General features: G+C 34.2%; 1 protein-coding gene and 1 pseudogene across 2 annotated transcripts in view; one reads left to right on the top strand and one right to left on the bottom strand.

Annotated features, from left to right (window-relative positions):
- Ccdc88a (coiled-coil and HOOK domain protein 88A) overlaps nt 1-13,604 on the top strand; it is a 131,974-nt gene that overhangs the window by 18,116 nt on the left and 100,254 nt on the right. For both annotated transcript variants that reach the window (XM_076832893.2, XM_076832892.2), the window contains exon 3: nt 9,225-9,333. In XM_076832893.2, the coding sequence (XP_076689008.1) occupies nt 9,225-9,333 (109 nt within the window). The remainder of the gene's footprint in view (nt 1-9,224; nt 9,334-13,604) is intronic.
- Nucleotides 3,556-4,020, bottom strand: LOC143380566 (RING finger protein 11 pseudogene; annotated as a pseudogene).

The raw sequence follows: 13,604 nt of genomic DNA, 5'->3' as shown, positions 1-13,604 counted from the left end.
TAAAACTATCAGATTTCTGTTTCTCATATATATTAATCAATGAATAAGACATAATCCTCAGTTGTGCAAGGACTAAATCTCAGTGTATTAATGTTACAAAATTGCTAACTTTCCCTTCATCTTTTCTCCTGATTTAAAAATAGATGTATACAGTAGAAAATAGTACTATTACCTGTTTATTATTTAATTGAAATTAATGCAACTTGTCATAAATAGGTCATTTATAAATGCAAAATTGCTTGAGGCTCTCTTTTACTGCCATATTGCATTTAACTTCTGACTGGAAGATTTGAGCTATGTTGCTAGACTGTTTGTCACTAAAACATTTTTCATTTCCATCTTATAAAAAAGGTTGGTTGATCTGCGATTGTGTTACTTTGGAAATAGCTGTATATGATTAGAAAAGTACTTGTTCATACTGCACATGGTACATAGGTACCATTTAATAGCTCATCTTTTATTTTAGAAAATGGCCTTTCCATATATATTCTTTTAAAAAAGGTATGCATTTAAAGAGTCTTAAACAACTTCGTTAATTATGATTATATATTCTGAATTAATCTTTGTTCAGCATTTTGAATATTAAACAAAATAAAAAGCGTAACAGTGTACTATTTGGAATGAAGTAGTAAATAAGATGGACAGGCTTCATGAAGCAAAAAAATTTTGGGAGATGCTTTTCAAATCTCCTTAAAAACATGTTTTGCATAATTAAAAGGGTTAGTTAATACCAAAGGGTTTATAGCAAAATCCAGAAATTCACTGTTCTTTCTCTCCCCTTAGTTCCATTCCCCAGAGTAAAAACTTATAATATTTGGACAAAAAATTTCCTATTTTTTATATGTATTATTTATAGTTACATAATATGCCTACTTTGGTATTTATTGGTTTATTGCTTTTAGACATTGTCTGTAGATATCCTGATAATGGCAGATAAGATTTTATCTTTTTTATGTCTTTTATCTGTATTTCTCCTTACCCTGTCCTGATAAAATAGTAATTACAAGTTTACTTGTTAGTAATCAGTACCTACATTACTGTAACTTTAAAATGTTTGCTGCCAAATTAGGTATTATTTTTCCTGAAGTCACTAAGTGTGTTGATTTTTATAATTTTCTGTAAATTCATCCTTAAATATTCAACTATTTTTCATAGAAGTGGAACTTACTTTTTAGCAGTTTAACCTGAAGGCAGTTTTTCTCACATGTAAAGATCATATCTTTTGGGCAAAAGGACATGTTTTCTATGATCCTAACATATGTCACAGTGACCCTTTCTCATATTAGACATGCATCAAATGGGAAACCTGAGCCTTGTAATTGAAAGTTTATTGCTTTCTAGATTCATGCCTAGAATGTTTAGTGGTTATCCTGGCCTCAAAGTGCAGAAAGTTTATGGTAATAGACTATGAAGTAGGAACTTTGCAGTTCTGTTTCATACTAAAATAACCTTCAACCAAGTGCAAGGTAGATTAGAAACTGAAACTGGGGATTTCAAGTGTCTGGATGTTATCCTAGTCAACCAAAGAACTTCATTATTCTCCTGAGTTTCTTAATGAGTCTACCAGATCATAGAAGTCCTCTCAGATCTCATGTCATTTCAACGATTTGCAGATACAAAGCAGCACGGTTTTATAAAGGATGTAGAAAACTTTTATTTCAATCTCTTTTTTTTCCTCCAAATTTACTTTATATAATCAGATGGATATAAATTAATGAACAAAAATTCAAGCAAGATACATTAACAATTTAACAGAACCCAATAATCTAATTTCTTCTAATTTTTCTCAAATTCATTTGAGTGTTTCCATCATGGTGCTCATAAGGAAATCAAACAACATATGGCTACTACAGTTGAATGTCAAATTAAGTATTTATGACATACTAAATTCTTCTATAATACAATTATGAAGAATCTTTAACTTATGTTTTGTATGTAGAAAAGTGTTAGAGTCAAACATTCAACTCAACAAAAATAAGAAAAATTTCTGATTCCTCTGTTAGGTGTAGACTGCTTCTCCTTTTGCTAGTGAATGTTTTTTAGCTGTAATATCACTGAGCTGAACAAATAAATCACGAGTACATAAGGAAAAATAAACACATGCTAAATGGATAAACTACATCTTTACTAGACCATCTCTACCTCTAACACTTCAGAAGCTTAGAGATTTAGAGTATTCTTTTTTTTTATTTATTTTTATTTTTTTAGTTCTCGGCGGACACAACATCTTTGTTTGTATGTGATGCTGAGGATCGAACCCTGGCCGCACGCATGCCAGGCGAGCGCGCTACCGCTTGAGCCACATCCCCAGCCCAATTTAGAGTATTCTTACATTAACTGCAAGAAAAATTAAAGGAGAAATTTCTTTTTTGAGATCACAACTATGAAGTCATGTGGTTATAAAATTCTGCATTTGTGTGCAAAACATGAATCACATTTACCTTTATTCTCCCTACTTAGTCTTGTCAATCACCTAGCAGGACTTAACAAATACCTTTCAAAGAAACAGAGACTGAGATGTGTTTATATAACTTCAATAACCTCATCACTATAGTAATGAGAGATGCAGTATCCTTTTGCTATGGTTCAAGACAACAGGGAAGGAGAGATCACAAGAAAGAGAAATCAAAATTATTACACCTGAGAAACTACTTCTCATTAAGTTTTACCATGGTGCCACCTTCATTTTTACATAAGCATGGTGGCATAATTCAAGCTCAATAAATCGGAAATCTTAATATTTAAAATTTACCTTGACTTTCATTTATCACCATATTAACAACCAAAAGAATTAGATAAAACACATAGGAAAGGGTAATATTAAACCCACCTTGCTGAGTTGATTTATTGACACTTTAACTCATTTTTATATAGAAAAGAGATAGTGCATCTCAGTTTGCTTACAAGCTAGGAGATCACTTAAAATTCTGCATTTCCTAACTGCAAACAGAATATAGCATTTACAACAGGTTATAAATAAACTGGTTTTCAAGCATAGAGCCAGCCCCAACGATAATACACTATTTAAAAAGACCTAAGGCAATGAATTCCATTTCCAGTGGAAAAAAAGAACTGTGCAAACAAGCTTAAAACTACTTTTTTTTTGTGCCAGTGTTATAAAATGTAGCTTTTAATAAAACCTTGACCCAAATGCCATTAACTTCAGAAAAAAATTTGGTGGAGAGAAGAAAGTTATTTCATTTAGGAAAAATAACCACTATCTTTTTTCCTAATCTTCAACACACACAATTTAAACATATACAGTTGCTTTAACACTTTACACAATTCCTATGTACTGGAGCAATAACAAGGTCTAAATACAATTATATTCTTAAACACTGGGTCAAGGCTTTACATAAAAATACCATCCTACTTTCCCCCCCTAAGTTTCTAAAATATCACATATTTTCCTCAACATCTGCAGCCATCCAGGAATTTTTAGGAAACTTTTTGTGCATGATCTTAATTCCTAATCCCTAGCTCTTTGGGCTCAGTGAGGAAAGATCAAAACCACCAAAATGATGGTTCACTTGAAGTCAGACGAGAGACCCTGGCTCAATTAGTCTCATAGGATGAGAGCAGTGCTGCATCAACTGGCTCCATGCAGGAGGGGTACGTGAAGGATCTCATCAACCAGTCATCTATACAGTCCAGGTGATAGATGTGCATGCACGGCAGAAATCGAATTGGGTCCCCATAAACAAAGTCCATCATACAGATCACACACTCCCGGATCTTTTTTTTCAGATCCATCTCTTCCAGGGTCATAAACTCCTTTAGGCAGATGCTGTATAAGGCCTATTCTTTGAGCTATCCTAATTTGTTCCTCTTCAGTCAGCTGAGTTGCTAGCCGAGTCTGGCTAGGTGTTGGATGATAAACTGGAACTGGAACTTGTTCCTGATATGGGGGCGGCGGCTCCTGATCCGGCTCCGTCCCCTCGCCAAAGCTAGCCGGTCGGACTGAGACTTGTGAAGCAGGGAGATGTCATCCGAGGTGGGGGATTTGAGGCAGTTCCCCATCTTCCAGGGCTGGGGCGTGTGATCTCTGCACCGTTCTGATGGTCTTCTCTTTATTTCAATCTCTTTATGATTTCTGTTCAATGTAAGACTGTTTTTAGGTTTGAAAGTATTTTTCTCCTCAAGTTTTTAAATGTTTTCTCTAGCTCAAGTTGTGTTTTTCATTTTCTCTTCAATTTCTAAAATAATTTCATCTGATACCATTAATATATAAAAATTAAACTCTTTCTTATGTATACTCAGAATTAATTGTTAAAAGCATATTTTCTCAAAAGCTAGAAGAACTTAACGCGAACTTAGTTGTTTTTACATAAAAGATTTGATTAAACCAAAATTTTAAATTCTGAAACCTTAGTAATTCTTACAAGAGCTTTATGCAAAGGAGACTTTCAGACTTCCTAAAAAGTGAATAAATTTTGAGATACCACTTGAAAAGTGTTAAACATAAAATTTCAAAGAAAAATTTTAAGACTTACTTGAGGTCTGGGAGTGTAGCTCAGAGATAAAATGTTTGCCTAGCATGCACAAGGCCCTGAGTTCGATCCCCAGCACTACAAAATAAGCAAAATATTTACTTGAAAAAATAAATCAGTTTAAAGAAAACAGAGAAACTTGATAACATTGTGTTGTGTCACAAGATAATATTTGCATCATAAAATTTGTTAAAGTGAAAGTGAAGTCACAAGCCAGGCATAGTGAGGATGGCCTGAAATCCTACTGGCTTGGGAGCCTGATGCAGGAGGATTGTGAGTTCTAAGCCAATCTCAGCAAAAGTGAGGAGCTAAGCAACTCAATGAGACCTTGTCTCTAAATTAAATACAAAAAACAGGGCTGAGGATGTAGCTCAGTGGTCAAGTACCCCTGTGTTCATTCCCTGGTACCCCCCCCAAAAAAAATGAAACCACAAATATATTAGGATACTGTTAATTTCATTGACTGGTCCAAATTATGTTGTCATGAAGTAATGAGCTAAACTATAAATAGGTATAGTATTTTTGTTTATAAATGTCACTGTAATGAACTGGTGGGAAAAGAACAAATCATCTTTAGTTACTTTCTGTGAAAACAGAATTAGAAATATGCTCAAATTTTACAGGTAATATTGCTTGAACCTTTCTGTCATTTTTTTCCTTTGTTTTCCTAAAAGATCCTTTAAGAGAAAAGTCTAAAAAAGAATAAAGGGAAAAAGCACTAGAGAAGAAAATTACAGGTTTGGACTTCAACTTTCTGATTTATAGTGAAACTAGGTTTCTGTCAAGTATTTTCTTACTCTAAATGTTATCAGTGTGTGAATAGGAACAGTCATGGGTGAGAGGTATATAAGGGGTTCCAAATATATAATAAAATAGAAATAAAAAGATGGAAGAATGCTTTAGAGCTAAGGTATTTATTGACTGCTTATGGTTGCAACTTAAATTTATATAACTATAGGTGAACTTAACACTGGGGTTGTTTCTACTTGTTTTTCCCAGTTACAGAAGAACTTTTCTCCACAATGAAAGCTTGACTAACTGAAGTTTTTATACATATTAAGTAATATAATTGTATAGTAGGTATTCGGTGAGTACTTGTGTAGCTCACTGACTAAAAATGTACTGGAGCTGATTATATAAGCCAAGATTTTTCCCTTTGGTTGTCTGAGTTCTTAACCATGACTTCCTGACCATGCTGCTATTTGGCTTTGTTTGCCATGACACATGACTTGACTGCTATGCTATAGTCTCCTTGTTTTTATAAGACTAACTAGTTCTGGTTGGTGCTTTGACTTCAGAGACCCAGTTTTCCATTTAAATTCTCATTTGCCTTGGGATGGTCTGGTTTTACTCATTGTTTCCCCTACAGTAAGCATTAATCAGTCACAACTCATATTCAGCCTGCCTTACTAGTATTCTCCCTTGTTCTGCAGATAAGTACTCTGTTATTAAGGTGATCTTTGAAACAGAAACTTTAGTGGGGAGCTTCTATTCCAGGCTGTCAATTGAGTGATCTTGGAAGAATGTCATCTCATAACTCATTAGAGATAAAGAATTTAAAAAACATTGTGCAAAATCCTGATCACTTATTTTCAGTAGAAAAGTGGATGAAATTTAAGGCAAATGAATATTTTACAGTTTATAGTAGAAGAGATTAAAATGGTCAACACACATGAAAGATTCTCATGGTTAATATTGTAATCATGGAGTTACCAGTTACAACATAAAAGCACAATTGCTTGATACCTGTAAAATGTAAAATGTTAAAGGTATGTGAGAAAAGGGATTATGAGTGGGAGTATAAATTCTGACAGCCATTTCGAAGATCTTTTTGGCAGCGTTTATTAGAAATGAAAATGCATATACCTTATGCCCCCATAGTTCTTCTCTTTACTTCAGAAAAAACCTTGAATATGTGATGTATGTATGAGAAAACACCGCCTATTGCTGCATTGTGTATAATAGTGAAATTTAGGAATGATTTATCAATGAATAAGTGAATAGAAAATGAGTAGCTCACTTGATATGAATTGAGAGCAAGGAATTGGGTCTTGCTTGAGCAGAAAGGGACCCCTTTGGGGAAAGGAGCCATATAAAGGGCTTTATTTGACCTTCTTGGAGTGAAAGTTGTTGATGTAACCACACATATTGTTGTGGCATTTGACAATACAGGGTGAAGGTGGGCATAACACTTCTAACAGATAATCATGTCACAGTTATACTTCTAGGCAAGCTCGTACAGGGAAGGCTCAGTGATGCCATCTTGCAGGTGAAGCACTAAGTGCAGCAGGGTGGACTCTTACTGGATGTTGTAATCTGATAGAGAATAGCCATCTGTCCTCCAGATGTTTGCCCACAAATAGCAGACACCACTGATCAGGTGGGATGCCTCCTTATCTTCGATTTTGGCTTTGGCATTCTCAGTTGTGTCACAAGGGTCAACCTTGAGGATGATGATCTTGCCCATTAGGGTCCTCACAAAGTGCATCTCTGTGTCTGCCATTGGGGGCCTCGTTGAAGAAAAAGAGCAGTTTTAATTTCTTATACAGTAAACAGTGATAACTATAGCACACCAAAACAAAAGTTGTTTGAGGTCATCAGCTAAGATTGTAAAGGAGACTCAAGGCCTCATAATTGGAACATTGCTGAAATAAAGCACCATTCATTCTAATTCATCTAGGGAAGGACCTGAAGGCATTAGTAGTGCAATGGGCTGTGAGAAAAGGAGGTGGTTTAAGGAATGAGAGTTTTCCATTCAGCTTGTATTCCATACAGGGTAGGTGTCAATTTCTTGATTTCTCTGCATCCTTATGTGGAGGATTAAATTCTGTAATCATGGGAAAATACTGAGTGACTGCTTAGGTTGCTTCTGATATTCTGAACTCAGCCCTTGAACAGGGTGTCTTGATTTATTATCTGTCATTTAAGCTGGCATCATCTTTCTATAGCTTGGCCTGTTTCTCTTAATGAGAACCTAGCTTATACATGCTTGTCTTCTTGCCTCAACTTAACCATCTATTCTGATGCCACCATTTTAATTTTATTTCCCATTCTTAATTACGGCCTTACTCTTTCTGCTTCAGTTTGTCCTTATAATCATTCAGCCCATTGCTTTAATTGAATCTACAAAGTTTATCAATATGAAAGTGTTAACTTGCATTATCCACTTCATTCTTTATTTCTTTGGAACATTTGCTCAAATATAATCTCCATTACCCAGGGAGGATAAGTAACATTTATTGGGTTATTAGCCAGTAGTTTAAATTCTTGATTTAAGTGGATTCGTTTTGTTTGAGTAAAATATATATTCAAAAGGAATAAGCCAGGCTCAGTCACGCACATCTATAATCCCAGCAATTACAATCCCACTGAGGCAGGAGGATGGCAAGTTTGATGCCACCCAGGGCAAATTAACAAGAACCCATCTCAAAATGAAAATTTAAAAAGTCTGGAGATGTAGCTCAGTGGTAGAGCACACCTGGGTTCAATCCCCAGTATCAGTTTCTAAAAGTGAGGGTTTGGGTTAGGACTAAGATGTTATTTATCTCAGGAATGGGGAGAGAAAAAATGAGAATAAAGGACAATGTCTGACCCAGGTTTCAAATTTATTTTGCCACTGATTTTGGAATATCAGATGTATTTGTGTTAGTTAGAAGCACAAAATACATGACAAAACATCTGTCTCTTTGTATCCAATAATGAAAATGTTTACACAATTTTATAAACAAAATACAGGATTAATCATGTTTCAGTGTATTATTAGTACATTTAATTACTAGTACATTATATCTGTACATGATAGTGAGGTTCATTTTGACATAATCATACATGTATGGACTATAATTTACTACATTTCATTCCTCAGTACCTCTTCCTGTCCAACCCTTCTCCCCATCACATACCACCTCATTCCCCTTCCTCTATTCCACTGGCCTTCCTTCCATCTATTAATGGTTTTTATAAATTCTACTTTTTAAGTATACATAAAAGTGGAATTCACCATGGTACATTCACGTATACACACAGCATAGTTTGCTCAACCTCATTCTGCATTTTCTCCCTTACCTGTTTTTCCCCCATCCCCGTCAGACCTGCTCTTCCACTCCACTGATCTCCCTTTCTTTCATGGGGTTCTAGCTTTTTCCCCCTTATTTTCCTGTAGCATCCAAATATGAGAGAAGATGTTTGACCCTTGACTTTCTGATCTGGCATATATCATTTTACCATGATATTCTTCATTTCCATCAATTTGTCAGGAGATGCTATAATTTCATTTTTCTTTTTGGCTGAGTAAAACTTCATTTTGTGTGAAGTTTTACTTCACACACACACATATATACATATACATATACATGTACCACATTTCTTTATCCATTCATCTGTTGATGGACATCTGGGCTGGTTCCATAACTTGGCTATTGAACTGCTAGAAATATTGATGTGCCTATATCACTATAGTATGCTATTTTTAGTTCTTTTGGATAAATATTAAGAGTGGTTCCATACCTAGTTTTTTGAGGAATCTCCATACTGCCTACCAAAGCGATTGTATTAATTTGCAATCCCACCAACAATGTATGAATGGACTTTTCTCCCAGAGTCTTGTTAGAATTTATTATTGTTATTTGTATTCTTGATGATTGCCATTACTCCCAACTGGAGTAAGATGAAATCTCAATGTAGTTTTGATTTACATTCAATGTAATTGTAAAGCATTTTTCAAATTTCTTTCAGTAATCCAAAATCGGAGAGTCAGAGAGTAAATAAAAAAGTCAACAATGATGCTTCACTTAGAATTCATAATCTATCCATTTTGGTGAGACAGATAAAATTTTATTACCAGGTAAGTGTTCCTTTATTTAAATCTGGGATTTTAATAACAACTTACATGTTTACATTGCTGTGCTATTTAGTAACACTAATTGAATAAATCTTAAATGCTTAAGTCCTTATTATATGCCAGGTCCTGGATTATTTACTGGACATTCTTAAAATATTTAAAATATAAGACAACACTTCTTAATTATTTAAAATTTAAAATTACTGCATTTTATGTAGTTTTAAGACCAGTTCTCAGTTTTATGAGAATTTGCATAATGTAATACTTTGTTAGTCTACAGAATTATGCTTTTGAAGAGTATGTTTTTAATTGTCTTTCAAAAAACTTGAATTGGGTGTATATTTCAGATTTTAAATTAGAGTATTCTTAAGGCTATCATTATCCCTCTAAAAATTGTTTTGATTGCATTATGCAGATTTTAGTTTGGTATATCTTAAAATGTTTATGAATTTTCTAATTTTTACTACGCTTTATTTCAGTACAAGTTTGTAGAGAAGTGTACTTTTACATTTCCAAACTTTTTTTTTTTTTTTAGTTTTTGAATGTTTTTATTTTGATTTTTGGTCAAAGATATGGTTTCTTATGGTTCTGATTGTTTGATGTTTGTTGTTAATTACTTGGCTTGGCCTTATTAATTTTTGTCTCTTGAAAAAAAGAGTTAAAATGCCCTTTTGTGATGGTGGATTTGTCAAGCTTTCTGTTACATGCTTCGAAGCAATGTTAGTAGCTGCAGATTAACTTTAAAATTATTAAATCTTTCTCAAGAATTGGATCATTTACCAGTAATTCTAAATTTTTTTCTTATTAGTAAAAAATTTTTTTACTTTTTGTTTTTTACAGAGATGACTCTCAAAATTATACCTTTCATATTTTCATACTTAAAATAGCAAAGGCCAAAGTTAGTCAACATCATTATACCTTTGTGGAATAGTACTATGACCTTACAAGCTTTAACTCTATTTATTCTCTCTCATAACTTTAAAGCTTTTATTTTATTTTTGTGTTTGTTTGATGTGGTGTCAGAAAGCAAACCCAGGGCTTCATACATGCTAGTCATACACTATGCTGCTGAGCTGTAATCTGAGCCCTAAGCTCTTATTTTGCATTTTTGTTCTTTTTTTTTCACCCTATATATTAGATACTGAAAGTATTTTTAAATCAGTTAAGCCAGTGTTTCTTTATGTCAAGCTACATATTTCCCTTTCCCCTTCCCTCATGGTTTTCTCTTGTATCCAAGACTTTCTTTTGCTATCATTTTCTTACTGAAATACATCTTTGTTTTTTAAATTTTACTTTGTAGTGTTGCAATTTTATTATATATAATAGTGGATTTATTATGCCATATTTGTATACACACGAAACATCATTTGATCATTTACATTCCCTAGTACCTACCTTTTTCCTCTTCTCCTTCCCTGATCTGTTTGCTTAATTCTTATTTATCTCCCTTCTATTATTATTGTGGTTAGTGCATAATCATATGTGGACATAGCATATGTGGTAGGTTTCATTCCCCAGTACTTTTCCCTCCCTCTTTCCTCTCCCTTAGTCCTCTTTCATTATCTTTCTTCTGTTTTCAAGAGGTCTCACCACCCTTTGTATACTCTCCACCCTCCAGTTCCACATGGGAGAAAAGCCATTAAACCTTTGACTTTCTGTGTCGGGTTTATTTCATTTAGTATGATGTTCTCCTATTCCATCCATTTATCAGCAAATGCCATAATTTCATTCTTTATGACTAAGCAAAACTACATTTATATACCACATTTTTATTTATCCATTTGTCTGTTGATGGGCACCTAAGCTGGTTCCACAACTTGTCTAGTATGAATTGTGCTGCTAGAAACATTTGTATGCTTGTCTCAATGTAGTACTGACTTTAGTTCACGTGGTTATACTAGTTTTCAATCTCACCAGCATTATATGAGTGTACCTTTTTCTTCCACAACCTTACTAGCAATTGTTATTTGTTATCTTGATGATTGCCATTCTAACTGGAATGAGATGAAATCTCAGTGTAGTTTTGATTTGCATTTCCCTGATTCCTAAGAATGTTGAACATTTTCTCGTATTTTTTTTTTTTTAAAGAGAGAGAGGATTTTAATATTTATTTATTTTTTTAGTTTTCGGCAGACACAATATCTTTGTTTGTGGTGCTGAGGATCGAACCGGGGCCGCACGCATGCTAGGCGAGCGGGCTACTGCTTGAGCCACATCTCCAGTCCTAATTTTCTTGTATTTTTATTAAGACCAATTCTATTTCCTCTTAGAGAAATGTGTGTATAGATCATTTGCCCATTTTTGGTTGGGTTATTTGTTTGTTCTTTTTTTTGAGTTCTTTGTCAATGGATCTCAATCCCCTGATGGAAGAGTAGCTGGCAAAGGTTTTCTCCCATTGTGTAGCCTCTCTCCTCATACTCGTGTTTCCTTTGCTGTGCAGAAGCTTTTTAATTTGATGGAATTCCACTTACTAATTCTTTCTTCTGGGGGAAGGAGTACTAGGAATTGAACTCAGGGGCACTCGACCACCAAGCCACATCCCCAGCCCTAGTTTGTATTTTATTTAGAGACAGAGTCTCACTGAGTTGGTTAGCACCTGGCTTTTGTTGAGGCTGGCTTTGAATTTGTGATCCTCCTGCCTCCTCCTCTTGAGCTGCTAGGATTACAGGTGTGCACCACCGTGACCAGCTTGGTTGTATTTCTTGAGCTTTAGGAGTCTTATTAAGGAAGGCATTGCCTGTACCATTATGTTGGAGTGTTGATCTTGTGTTTTCTTCTAGCATTCACAGTGTTTCTGATTTAATTCTTTGGTCTTTGATACCCTTTGAGTTGATTTTTGTGCAGGGTGAGAGCTAGGGATCTAGATTCATACTTTTACATATGGATATCCAGTTTTCCCAGCATCATTTGTTTAAAAAGCTATCTTTTCTCCAATGTATGTTTTTGGCTCCTTTTTTGGGCATCACATGACTCTATCTATTTGTGTTTGTATCTGTGTCTTCAGTTTTATTCCTTGGTCTTCATGTCTTATTTTGATACCAGTGTCTTACCTCTGTTACTATGCCTCTGTAGTATAATTTGAAGTCAGGTATTTTGAAACCTTCAGTTTAGTTCTTATTGCTCAGGGTTGCTTTGGTCATTCTGGGTCTTTTATTCTGCCATATGAATTTTAGGACTATTTTTTCTGGTTCTGTAAGATATCTTTGGTATTTTAATGGAGACATCTTTTATTAGAGTGCTGATAATAAGGTTTCCCAATGTTTATTTTCTGAAATTGCCTTAATCTCAACTATTTATGTTTTTGTTTTTTATTTTGTGCTGGGGATTGAATTGAGGATCTCACATATGAAGAACTTGCTCTGGGTAGTTTTGGGTATGAACTTCTAGGTTGACAATTATTTTTTTCTCAGGGCTTTGCAGATTTTATTCTTCTATCTCTGCAAGGTTTTTCTTCTGTTGGGGTTAATTATTAGACTAATTTTTGTTCTTGGTTTAAGCTGTTTTCTCTTCTGGCTAAAATACTGTTCATGTTCTTCATTTTAATACTGTTTCTTCTAATATTGTCTCTTTTTTAAAAAAAAGAGAGAGAGAGAGAGAGAATTTTTTAATATTTATTTTTTAGTTTTCGGCGGACACAACATCTTTGTTTGTATGTGGTGCTGAGGATTGAACCTGGGCCACACGCATGCCAGGTCAGCGCGCTACCGCTTGAGCCACATCCCCAGCCCTGTCTCTTTTCATATTCTCTTATTAATCTAATATTATAGAAGGTTGGGAATGTGACTCAAGTGGTAGAAGTGCTTTTTTAGCATGCATGAAGTCCTCAGTTCAGTCCCCAGCACCACAAATAAAATTAAATAAAAAATAAAATTAACATTCATATATTTGTATTAAATGAATATTAGACTTACCTATTCTATCCTCCTTGTTTATTAAACTCTATTTTATGTTATCTTGGGTTGTATTCTAATTTATTCAGAATTCTAGTTTGCTAATTTGCTTCTCATCTGTGTCAGACCTTCTGTTTAATGTATTGATTACATCTTTCATTTTTAGAAGGTCTCTTTACTTCTTTATATATCTGTTTTTTCATTTTGTTCATTAATTTTTTGGTTCTTTATTTAGATATTTAAAATTTTTCTATTTTAGATTTTGCCTCTGATAATTATAAAATCTGAAATGTGTGGATATCTGGATCTTTCCTTTTCTGCTTACTATGTCTTGTGGTGGTAGTGATGTGTCTGTGTGTTTTAATTGGAAGCTCATCTCTAGGG

This window comes from Callospermophilus lateralis, chromosome 14, assembly GCF_048772815.1.
Source record: "Callospermophilus lateralis isolate mCalLat2 chromosome 14, mCalLat2.hap1, whole genome shotgun sequence".
Taxonomy (NCBI): Eukaryota; Metazoa; Chordata; class Mammalia; order Rodentia; family Sciuridae; genus Callospermophilus; species Callospermophilus lateralis.
Note: the sequence above shows the minus strand (reverse complement) of the source record. Positions and strands in the feature narration are given on the sequence as shown.